Raw genomic sequence first — 12,005 nt, forward strand, 5'->3', positions numbered from 1 at the left:
TGATCAGGTGATCAGTGGATCAGGGGATCAGTGATCAGGTGATCAGTGGATCAGGGGATCAGTGATCAGGTGATCAGTGGATCAGTGATTAGTGATCAGGGGGATCAGTGATCAGTGATCAGGTGATCAGGTGATCAGTGGATCAGTGATTAGTGATCAGGGGATCAGTGATCAGTGGATCAGTGATCAGGTGATCAGTGGATCAGGGGATCAGTGATCAGGTGATCAGTGGATCAGTGATTAGTGATCAGTGATCAGGTGATCAGTGGATCAGGGGATCAGTGATCAGGTGATCAGTGGATCAGGTGATCAGGTGATCAGATCAGGTGATCAGATCAGGTGATCAGGTGATCAGTGATCAGGTGATCAGGTGATCAGGTGATCAGGTGATCAGTGATCAGGTGATCAGTGATCAGGTGATCAGTGGATCAGGTGATCAGTGATCAGTGATCAGGTGATCAGGTGATCAGGTGATCAGGTGATCAGTGATCAGGTGATCAGTGATCAGGTGATCAGAGGATCAGGTGATCAGTGATCAGTGATCAGTGATCAGTGATCAGATCAGGTGATCAGTGATCAGTGATCAGGTGATCAGTGGATCAGGTGATCAGTGATCAGATCAGGTGATCAGTGATCAGTGATCAGATCAGGTGATCAGTGATCAGTGATCAGTGATCAGGTGATCAGATCAGGTGATCAGTTGATCAGGTGATCAGTGATCAGTGATCAGTGATCAGGTGATCAGATCAGGTGATCAGTGATCAGGTGATCAGTGATCAGGTGATCAGTGATCAGATCAGGTGATCAGTGATCAGTGATCAGGTGATCAGTGGATCAGTGATCAAGTGATCAGGTGATCAGTGATTAGTGGATCAGATCAGGTGATCAGTGATCAGGTGATCAGTGATCAGTGATCAGGTGATCAGTGATCAGGTGATCAGTGATCAGGTGATCAGATCAAGTGATCAGTGATCAGCTCAACCTGATCAGTAACGCAGCTGATCGATAAACAACCGTATCAATGACACAGCCGTCTCGTCTCTTCCAGGCCGGAGACGTCGCCATGGAAACGGAAGAGGAGGATTGTGGGAGTCAGATCATCGCTGACAGTCAGACAGGTAAAACCAGTAAAACCAGTTCAGGTAAAACCAGTTCAGGTAAAACCAGTTCAGGTAAAACCAGTTCAGACAGGTAAAACCAGTAAAACCAGTTCAAACAGGTAAAACCAGTTCAGGTAAAACCAGTTCAGGTAAAACCAGTTCAAACAGGTAAAACCAGTAAAACCAGTTCAAACAGGTAAAACCAGTAAAACCAGTTCAGACAGGTAAAACCAGTAAAACCAGTTCAAACAGGTAAAACCAGTAAAACCAGTTCAGGTTAAAACCAGTAAAACCAGTAAAACCAGTTCAGGTAAAACCAGTTCAGGTAAAACCAGTTCAGGTAAAACCAGTTCAGGTAAAACCAGTTCAGGTAAAACCAGTTCAGCGTTTCTTCATCCGTGCGTGCGTTTTTTCGTGCGTGCGTTTTTTTCGTGCATGCGTTTTTTTCATCCGTGCATGCTTTTTTTTCATGTGTGCATGCGTTTTTTTCATCCGTGCATGCTTTTTTTTCATGTGTGCATGCGTTTTTTCATGCGTGCATGCTTGCGTTTTTTCGTGCGCACGTGTGTTTTTTCGTGCGTGCGTACGTCTTTTTTGTGCGTGCATGCGTTTTTCAATGCGTGCATTTTTTCATGCGTGCTTGCGTTTTTTCATGCGTGCGTGCGTTTTTTCATGCGTGCGGTTTTTTGTGCGTTTTCGACATTTCAACTTTTTTTCTCAAAATTTTGACTTTTTTTCTTATTTTTTCATTTTTTTCTCTTTTTTCTTCTTTCTTCCTTTCCTTTTTAATCTCGACATTTCAACTTTTTTTTTAAATTTTCGACTTTTTTTCTCAACAATTTAAACTTTATTCACGGAATTTTTACTTTTTTCTCGACATTCCGACTTTTTCTCTCAACATTAAAAAAAAAAACAGGAGCAGGAGGAGGAGAAGAGGTTGTTCTAACCTCCTTTATCCTGCAGGACTGAGCTGGGAGCAGCAGGAGCAGCAGAAGGAGCAGGAAAAGAGGTTCTTCTAACCTCCTAACGTTCTTGTTCCTGCAGGACTGAGCTCGGAGCAGCAGGAGCAGCAGAAGGAGCAGGAAAAGAGGTTCTTCTAACCTCCTAACGTTCTTGTTCCTGCAGGACTGAGCTCGGAGCAGCAGGAGCAGCAGAAGGAGCAGGAAAAGAGGTTCTTCTAACCTCCTAACGTTCTTGTTTCCTGCAGGACTGAGCTGGGAGCAGCAGGAGCAGCAGAAGGAGCAGGAAAAGAGGTTCTTCTAACCTCCTAACGTTCTTGTTCCTGCAGGACTGAGCTCGGACGCAGCAGGAGCAGCAGAAGGAGCAGGAAAAGAGGTTCTTCTAACCTCCTAACGTTCTTGTTCCTGCAGGACTGAGCTGGGAGCAGCAGGAGCAGCAGAAGGAGCAGGAAAAGAGGTTCTTCTAACCTCCTAACGTTCTTGTTCCTGCAGGACTGAGCTGGGAGCAGCAGGAGCAGCAGAAGGAGCAGGAAAAGAGGTTATTCTAACCTCCTAACGTTCTTGTTCCTGCAGGACTGAGCTGGGAGCAGCAGGAGCAGCAGAAGGAGCAGGAAAAGAGGTTCTTCTAACCTCCTAACGTTCTTGTTCCTGCAGGACTGAGCTCGGAGCAGCAGGAGCAGCAGAAGGAGCAGGAAAAGAGGTTCTTCTAACCTCCTAACGTTCTTGTTCCTGCAGGACTGAGCTCGGAGCAGCAGGCAGGAGCAGCAGAAGGAGCAGGAAAAGAGGTTCTTCTAACCTCCTAACGTTCTTGTTCCTGCAGGACTGAGCTGGGAGCAGCAGGAGCAGCAGAAGGAGCAGGAAAAGAGGTTCTTCTAACCTCCTAACGTTCTTGTTCCTGCAGGACTGAGCTCGGAGCAGCAGGGAGCAGCAGAAGGAGCAGGAGCGCAGCAGGAGGAGGGCAGCTCTACAAGGAGAAGAGGTTCTTCTGCTCGCTGTGCCAGAAGGGATTCCACCAGAAGCACCAGCTCTCCAAACACTCTCTGAGCCACCAGAAGCCGTTCCCCTGCAGCTCCTGCGATAAGGGTTTCTACCGGCAGGCGTCGCTTGCAGCGCCACCAGCTGGTGCACCGGCTGCAGGAGACGCGGGAACGGGGACCCGGACCGGCTGCTGCCCCTGCGACCGCTGCAGCCGCAAGTTCCTGCAGCCGCGGCAGCTGCGGCTGCACCAGCAGACGCACCCGGCTGCAGGACTCGCCGCGCTGCCCTGCAAGCTCCTGCAGCCGCAGCTTCACCTCGGCCGCCGCGCTGCGCTACCACCAGCTGTCGCAATGCACAGGTGAGGGGACAGTCATGGGAAGTTGAATTCCTCTTTAATTCACAATCAAAATTAAATCCCATTTAAAATGAGGAAAAATGACCGCGTTCCCAATTAAACTTATCGTGGAATTATTCTATTCAGATTTAAAAATCGGCGTTCCCTTGCCCGTCATGGCAACAGACGGGCAAGGGGAACGAGCAGCGCAAAAATACTTTTTTTTTTCTTTTTTTTATTTCTTTTTTTTTATTTATTAATTTTAATTTAATTTTTTTTATTTTCTTTTAATTTTTCTATTCTTTTTTAATTATTTTTTGTTCTCTTTTTTCTCTTTTATTTATAAATGTATTTTGTTTTTATTTTATTTTTAATTTAAACAATGTTTTTTATTTGTATTTCTTTTTTCTTTTAGTCCAATTTTATTTTTTATTTAAAAAATGTTTTTCATTTGTATTTCTTTTTTCTTCTCTTTTTTTCTTTTCCTTTTTTCTTTTATTTATTAATTTTATTTAATTTTTCTTTTTTTCTTTTCTTTTAATTTTTCTTTTCTTTTTTAATAAATTTTTTTTTTCTCTTTTTTCTCTTATTTATAAATGTATTTTGTTTTTATTTTATTTTTAATTTAAACAATGTTTTTTATTTGTATTTCTTTTTTCTTTTATTCTCTTTTTTCTTTTCCTTTTTTCTTTTATGTATTAATTTTTATTTTTGAATGAGTTTATACATGATCGCGGAATTATTCTATTGGGATTTAAAATGGGAATAAACCAGCCACTTACTTTGGAATTAAGTTTAATTCCAGAGTGGCCATTTTCATTCAGAATTACACGGTCATTTTTACTCATTTTAAATGGGATTTAATTTGAGTTCTGAATTAAAGAGGAATTAAAGTTCCCATGTAAACGACTGTAAAACTCCCGTACGGTTTGTTTCTGCAGGTGAAGCCGTTCATGTGCGACCTGTGCTGATGTTTTTGTTTCTGCAGGTGAAGCCGTTCATGTGCGACCTGTGCTGATGTTTTTGTTTCTGCAGGTGAAGCCGTTCATGTGCGACTGATGTTTTTTGTTTCTGCAGGTGAAGCCGTTCATGTGCGACCTGTGCTGATGTTTTTGTTTCTGCAGGTGAAGCCGTTCATGTGCGACCTGTGCTGATGTTTTTTGTTTCTGCAGGTGAAGCCGTTCATGTGCGACCTGTGCTGATGTTTTTGTTTCTGCAGGTGTGAAGCCGTTCATGTGCGACCTGTGCTGATGTTTTTGTTTCTGCAGGTGAAGCCGTTCATGTGCGACTGATGTTTTTGTTTCTGCAGGTGAAGCCGTTCATGTGCGACCTGTTGCTGATGTTTTTGTTTCTGCAGGTGAAGCCGTTCATGTGCGACCTGTGCTGATGTTTTTGTTTCTGCAGGTGAAGCCGTTCATGTGCGACGACCTGTGCTGATGTTTTTGTTTCTGCAGGTGAAGCCGTTCATGTGCGACCTGTGCTGATGTTTTTTGTTTCTGCAGGTGAAGCCGTTCATGTGCGACCTGTGCTGATGTTTTTTGTTTTCTGCAGGTGAAGCCGTTCATGTGCGACCTGTGCTGATGTTTTTTGTTTCTGCAGGTGAAGCCGTTCATGTGCGACCTGTGCTGATGTGTTTTTGTTTCTGCAGGTGAAGCCGTTCATGTGCGACCTGTGCTGATGTTTTTTGTTTCTGCAGGTGAAGCCGTTCATGTGCGACCTGTGGCGGTAAGGGGTTTTCCTGCGCAGGAAGAGCCTGCGGGGAGCACCAGACCGTCCACACCGGGGCGCGGCCGTTCCCCTGCCCGCTCTGCGGGAAACGCTTCTCCACCGCCAGCAACCTGCGGGCGCACCGGCGCTCGCACTCGGACGAGCGGGCCGCACCCGTGCAGCGTCTGCGGCAAGGCCTTCAAGTGCCGGGTGGGGGCTGCTGCAGCACCAGGTGGTGCATTCTGGGAAAAAACCCTTCACCTGCCACGTCTGCGGCCTCGGCTTCGGCCTCAAGTACAACCTGCAGAGACACCTGCACCTGCACAACGGGGACAAGCCCTTCAGGTGAGTCCTAGCGCTGCTAACGCTAATGCTAACCCTGCACAACGGGGACAAGCCCTTCAGGTACGTCCTCATAACGCTATAATCAACTAAACTAGGACTAAATATGGTTGTTAATAAACCTTAATCACCTGCACAACGGGGGGGGGCAATCAGCAAGCAACAGCAGATATCCACGTAGGCAGGTGGAAGCAGCAGCAGCAGCAGACATCCACGCAGGCAGGTGGAAGCAGCAACGGAATGACCAGAGAGGGGGGAGGGGGACCGCAGGTACAGAACGCAGCTCCCGAGGCTCCGGCCTGCAAACATGCACAAAAGAGAAAAAAGGGGGGCCGGCACAAGAAACTACAGGAACGATGGACAAAAATGATAGCTATGAGACATTTATAATAAATAAAAATGGAAGAAGAGAGGAAGGGAAGAGGAGAGGAGAAGAATGGTGAGAGGCACCGTCCAGTGGATCATGTCTGTCCCCCCTGCAGCATAAGCCTATAGCAGCATATCTACCACCAAACTATATTTGAGACTAACTATTATAGTCTTGTTCTATAGCTGCAACTATGACTACTGACTCTAACACACTAGAGTTTACACTACCTAGAGATTTACCAACACCAGCTAGAGGTTTACTAAACACTAACTATAGGCTTTACTAAACACTAACTATTATAGTCTTGTTCTATAAGTGTAAGGTGGTAAAGACATTATTTCATTACCCCCCCCCCCCCCTACTAAATTTGGACTTTTTCTCTACATTTTCTTCGTTTTTTCGTACGATTTTTCGTACGTTTTTTCGTACGTTTTGTCATACGTTTTTTTTCGTACGATTTTTCGTCGGTTTTTTCGTACGTTTTGTCGTACGTTTTTTCGTACGTTTTTTTCGTACGTTTTTCCCTACGTTTTTTCGTGCGTTTTTTCGTACGTTTTTTCATACATTTTTTTTCGTACGTTTTTTCGTACGTTTTTTCGTATTTTTTTTCGTACGTTTTTTCCTGCGTTTTTTCGTACGATTTTTCTTGCGTTTTTTCGTAAATTTTTTCATACGTTTTTTTCGTACATTTTTTCGTACGTTTTTTCGTACGTTTTTTCGTACGTTTTGGATCATGTCGGTGCCCCCTGCAGCATAGGCCTATAGCAGCATATCTACCACCAAGCTATATTTGAGACTAACTATTATAGTCTTGTTCTATAGCTGCAACTATGACTACTGACTCTAACACACTAGAGTTTACACTACCTAGAGATTTACCAACACCAGCTAGAGGTTTACTAAACACTAACTATAGGCTTTACTAAACAGAAAGGTTTTAAGTTTAGTTTTAAAGGTGGAGGTGGTGTCAGCCTCCTTAACCCAGATTGGAAGTTGGTTCCATAGTAATGGTGCCTGATAACATGCGTTTTTTCGTACGTTTTTTCGTACGTTTTGTCGTACGTTTTTTTTTCATACGTTTCTTTCGTATGTTTTTTCGTACGTTTTTTTTTGTACGTTTTTTCTTCGTACGTTTTTTCGTACGTTTTTTCATACGTTTCTTTCGTACGTTTTTTTTCGTACGTTTTTTCGTGCGTTTTTTCGTACGTTTTTTCGTACATTTTTTCGTATGTTTTTTCGTACGTTTTTTCGTACGTTTTTTTTTCATACGTTTCTTTCGTATGTTTTTTCGTACGTTTTTTTTTGTACGTTTTTTCTTCGTACGTTTTTTCATACGTTTCTTTCGTACGTTTTTTTTCGTACGTTTTTTCGTGCGTTTTTTCGTACGTTTTTTCGTACATTTTTTCGTATGTTTTTTCGTACGTTTTTTCGTACGTTTTTTCGTACGTTTTTTTCGTACGTTTTTTCGTACGTTTTTTCGTTAATTTTTTCGTACGTTTTTTCGTACGTTTTTTGTACATTTATTCGTACATTTTTTCGTACGTTTTTTCGTACGTTTTTTCGTACGTTTTGGATCATGTCGGTGCCCCCTGTAGCATAAGCCTATAGCAGCATATCTACCACCAAGCTATATTTGAGACTAACTATTATAGTCTTGTTCTATAGCTGCAACTATGACTACTGACTCTAACACACTAGAGTTTACACTACCTAGAGATTTACCAACACCAGCTAGAGGTTTACTAAACACTAACTATAGGCTTTACTAAACAGAAAGGTTTTAAGTTTAGTTTTAAAGGTGGAGGTGGTGTCAGCCTCCTTAACCCAGATTGGAAGTTGGTTCCATAGTAATGGTGCCTGATAGCAGAACGCCCGCCCTCCAAATCTACATTTAGATACTCTAGGAACTACGAGTAAACCTGCACTCTGAGAACGGAGAGCTCTGCCAGGAACATAAGGCTCTATCAGGTCTTTATCTTTATACGCAAGTAATATAAATACCTGTATCAGGAAAACGAGACAAAAAAGCAGGTCATGTGACCATAACGATAATTAGCTGTAAGAAGGTCCTTCCCATTGTTATTTATAAGAAACTAAAATGATAGCTCCACCCAAAGACTAAACCTGAACCTGAACCTGAACCTCCTCTGGACTAAAACTTCTCTTCTCTTCTCTTCTCTTCTCTCCCCTCCTCCTCCTCCCCTCCTCCTCTCCTCCTCAGGTGCGACCAGTGTGGCGAGGGTTTCTCGGGGACGTGGGCGCTGAAGAACCACATGTTGGTCCACGGCGTGGAGAAGCCGTTCATGTGCGACCTGTGTGGGAAGACGTTCTTCTACAACTGCCAGCTGCAGAAGCACCAGCAGCTGGCCCACTGCAGCCCGGACCGGCGGGGGGCGGGCCGCGCGGCGGGCCGGCGCCGCGGCGCAGCCGCCGCCAAGCCGTTCGCCTGCAAGTCCTGCCCCAAGACCTTCAGCAGCGGCAGCGCGCTGAAGACGCACGAGAAGATCCACGACCAGGACCAGCGCTTCTCCTGCGACGCCTGCGGCAAGAGCTTCACGCAGCGGCACCTGCTGCTGAGCCACCGGCGGCTGCACGGCGGCGAGCGGCCGCACGCCTGCGGCGTCTGCGGCAAAGCCTTCCTGCTGGCGTCGCAGCTGAAGCAGCACGAGCTGCTGCACTCGGGCGAGAAGCCGTACCGCTGCCAGACCTGCGGCAAGGAGTTCCGTCGGCCGCAGAACTACCACCGGCACCAGCTGGTGCACACGGGCGAGAAGCCGTACCAGTGCAGCGTCTGCAGCCGCCGCTTCCGCCAGTCCAACCAGCTCAAGTCGCACATGCAGATCCACACGGGCGTCAAGCTGTACGGCTGCCGCCGCTGCCAGCTCGGCTTCTCCGACTCCCGCCAGCTCAAGAAGCACCGCTGTGGCGGCCCGGGGGGGGGGGCCGGAGGACGGCCCGCTGGGGGACGGCCCGCTGGGGGACGGCCCGGGGGACGGCCCGGGGGACGGCCCGGGGGACGGCCCGGAGGACGGCCCGGAGGGGGGACTGGGGGGCGGCCCAGGCCTGGAGGGCAGCTCGTTGGGGGGCGGCCCGGGCCCGGCGGGTCTGGAGGGCGGCCCGGACACGCTTGGGGGCGGCCTGGGCCCGGCGGGTCTGGGGGACGCCCCGGGAGCGCTTGGGGACGCCCCGGGAGCGCTTGGGGACGCCCCGGGAGCGCTGGAGTCCGGCGCCAGCAAGACCAAGGACGTCCTGTCCTGGACGGCCGACTACGCCACCTAGAGGAGACGAGAGACAGACGGAGAAATCAACTTCAACCAGAACCGGAATATAAGACACAGACTAATAATATGATGATATTCCTTTATTAGAGACACACCGACTTCACACTTAGAGACACAGACGAATAAAACACTGAATTTAGACACACAGACGAATAAAACACTGACACGAAATAGAGAGACACAGACGAATAAAACACTGAATTTAGAGACACAGACGAATAAAACACTGAATTTAGAGACACAGACGAATAAAACACTGACTTTAGAGACACAGACGAATAAAACACTGACTTCAAACGTAGAGACAGACGAACCAAACTGACTGGACGTGGATGTTTCAGCTGGACGACTCAAGACTCGGGGAGTTTGTCCTGATGAAGATGAAGGTGAAGGTGGAGCAGCCGGATCTTCAGACTAAAGACCAAGACTAAGACCGACTGACCGGACTAACCTGTAAAGTTGTTAGTTTGTCAGAAATGTTTGTAATAAAGTCCGGCTGTAAACGTCTCTAGTGTCTGACTTTGTTCCAGAATCTGGAATATCTTTGTTTAACAGAACACTGGTTTTGATCTTAGTCCTAACTCTAGATGTTCTGGTACCAGATTCCCCCGTCTGGTCCTGGTACCATGAAGGCACCGGGTACCGTCTGGTCCTGGTACCATGAAGGTACCGGGTACCGTCTGGTCCTGGTACCATGAAGGTACCGGGTACCGTCTGGTCCTGGTACCATGAAGGTACCGGGTACCGTCTGGTCCTGGTACCATGAAGGTACCGGGTACCGTCTGGTCCTGGTACCATGAAGGTACCGTCTGGTCCTGGTACCATGAAGGTACCGGGTACCGTCTGGTCCTGGTACCATGAAGGTACCGGGTACCGTCTGGTCCCGGTACCATGAAGGTACCGGGTACCGTCTGGTCCTGGTACCATGAAGGTACCGGGTACCGTCTGGTCCTGGTACCATGAAGGTACCGGGTACCGTCTGGTCCTGGTACCATGAAGGTACCGTCTGGTCCTGGTACCATGAAGGTACCGGGTACCGTCTGGTCCTGGTACCCTGAAGGTACCGGGTACCGTCTGGTCCTGGTACCCTGAAGGTACCGGGTACCGTCTGGTCCCGGTACCATGAAGGTACCGGGTACCGTCTGGTCCCGGTACCATGAAGGTACCGGGTACCGTCTGGTCCCGGTACCATGAAGGTACCGGGTACCGTCTGGTCCCGGTACCATGAAGGTACCGGGTACCGTCTGGTCCCGGTACCATGAAGGTACCGGGTACCGTCTGGTCCTGGTACCATGAAGGTACCGGGTACCGTCTGGTCCTGGTACCATGAAGGTACCGGGTACCGTCTGGTCCTGGTACCATGAAGGTACCGGGTACCGTCTGGTCCTGGTACCATGAAGGTACCGGGTACCGTCTGGTCCTGGTACCATGAAGGTACCGGGTACCGTCTGGTCCTGGTACCATGAAGGTACCGGGACCAGACGGTACCCGGTACCACGAAGGTACCGGGTACCGTCTGGTCCTGGTACCATGAAGGTACCGGGTACCGCCTGGTCCTGGTACCATGAAGGTACCGGGTACCGTCTGGTCCTGGCAGCAGCAGGAAAAAAAAATATATATATATATTTATATATATATATATATTCTAGTTGAATTATTGAAATAAATTAACTTTTAAACATATTCTAATGTAACAGGTATGAAATAGAAAGAGAAGCTACAGGAGAAAGTGAGGGAGGCAGGATGAGAGTGGAATGAGAGGGGGATCCTGGAACAGAGAGAGAGAGAGAGAGAGATCCTGGAACAGAGAGAGAGAGAGAGAGAGAGGGATCCTGGAACAGAGAGAGAGAGAGGGGGTGAAATCACCAGAAACTCAGTGGCGTCAGTTCAGTCTTACTAAGGTACCCTAAGGTTACGAGTCACATGAACTAGATCAGGGATCAGAACCCGCGGCTCTTTAGCGCCGCCCTAGTGGCTCCTGGAGCTATTTTTAAAAATGTTTGACTTTTTTTTCCTTTTTTTCTTCTTTTTGTATTATTTTTTCCCTTTTTCTCTTTTTTTTCTTTTTTCTTTTCCTTTTTTAATCTCGAAATTTTGACTTTTTTTCTCGAAATTTTGACTTTTTTCTCGACATTTCGACTTTTATCTCAAGATTGTACTTCAACATTGATCTCGACATTTCGACTTTTTTTCTCGACATTTCAACTTTTTTCTCGAAGTGCATAATGAAAAATAAATCTCCCCCCAGTTCTAACTAATATAGAAACTAATAATTAATAACTAATATAGAAACATGCAGCATGTGTTTCTTCATTCTAATTCTGATACAAGACTTTTCATTTTTTGCGGCTCCAGAAATATTAGTTTTTTGTGTTTTTGGTCCAATATGGATCTAAAACATTTTGTATTGCCGACCCCTGAACTAGAGTATCATCAACACGTCCAGCAAATACTCATCACAGAAGTTTATGTAGCTGATCTGTGTGGTCAAGAAAACTGGAACTTTTTACAACGCAGTCTCACTCACTGCAAAAACTCTACATCTTACCAGGAATATTTGTCTTATTTCTAGTTAAAATGTCTCATTTTTAGCCAAAACATCTCATAACACTTAAAACAAGAGTCATTACCAGAAAAATATCTTGTTATTTGACCATTTTCACCTGTTTCAAGTAAATTTTTACTTGAAATAAGTAGAAAAAATTCATTTGCAAGTAAAGTCAACTTAATTTGTTTTTTTTTCCTTTTTTTATTTTTTTTCACTTTTCTCCTTTCTTTTTTCCCATTTTTTCTTTTTTTTTCTTTTTAAAGTTAAATTAATTTTGATAAAAGTAAACTTAACACAATTAAGTTAACTGTACTTGCAAACTGTATTATTTACATAATACACTGCAAAAACCAGGAATATGTGTCTTATTTCTAGTTAAAATGTCT

General features: G+C 46.0%; 2 protein-coding genes across 3 annotated transcripts in view; both read left to right on the plus strand.

Annotated features, from left to right (window-relative positions):
- Nucleotides 1–3,311, plus strand: part of LOC133442479 (cyclin-dependent kinase inhibitor 1C-like) — a 29,728-nt gene extending 26,417 nt beyond the window's left edge. The window contains exons 4-5 of one of the 2 annotated variants that reach the window (XM_061720487.1): nucleotides 1,049–1,118; nucleotides 2,961–3,311. In XM_061720487.1, coding sequence (XP_061576471.1) covers nucleotides 1,049–1,118; nucleotides 2,961–3,103 — 213 coding nt within the window. In that variant the 3' untranslated portion in view covers nucleotides 3,104–3,311. Of the gene's footprint in view, nucleotides 1–1,048; nucleotides 1,119–2,144; nucleotides 2,339–2,960 lie in introns of those variants that run through there. The other variant, XM_061720488.1, reaches the window with a different exon arrangement.
- A 76-nt stretch (nucleotides 3,312–3,387) lies between these two features.
- On the plus strand, nucleotides 3,388–9,502 carry LOC133442612 (zinc finger protein 501-like). Its single transcript, XM_061720619.1, has 7 exons — nucleotides 3,388–3,395; nucleotides 4,591–4,606; nucleotides 4,681–4,728; nucleotides 4,971–4,986; nucleotides 5,102–5,423; nucleotides 8,012–8,867; nucleotides 9,413–9,502. Exons 1-7 carry the CDS (start codon nucleotides 3,388–3,390, stop codon nucleotides 9,500–9,502), a joined length of 1,356 nt encoding a protein of 451 aa, XP_061576603.1.
- The last annotated feature ends 2,503 nt before the right edge of the window (nucleotides 9,503–12,005 follow it).

This window comes from Cololabis saira, chromosome 4 (genome assembly GCF_033807715.1).
Source record: "Cololabis saira isolate AMF1-May2022 chromosome 4, fColSai1.1, whole genome shotgun sequence".
Classification (NCBI taxonomy): domain Eukaryota; kingdom Metazoa; phylum Chordata; class Actinopteri; order Beloniformes; family Belonidae; genus Cololabis; species Cololabis saira.

Excerpts from the sequence above, each read along its gene's own strand:
- LOC133442612 (XM_061720619.1), top strand. Across the intron at positions 5,424-8,011 it reads AACGGGGACAAGCCCTTCAG|GTGCGACCAGTGTGGCGAGG; the intron begins GTGAGTCCTAGC and ends TCTCCTCCTCAG. Across the intron at positions 8,868-9,412 it reads CCAGGCCTGGAGGGCAGCTC|CTGGACGACTCAAGACTCGG; the intron begins GTTGGGGGGCGG and ends TGGATGTTTCAG.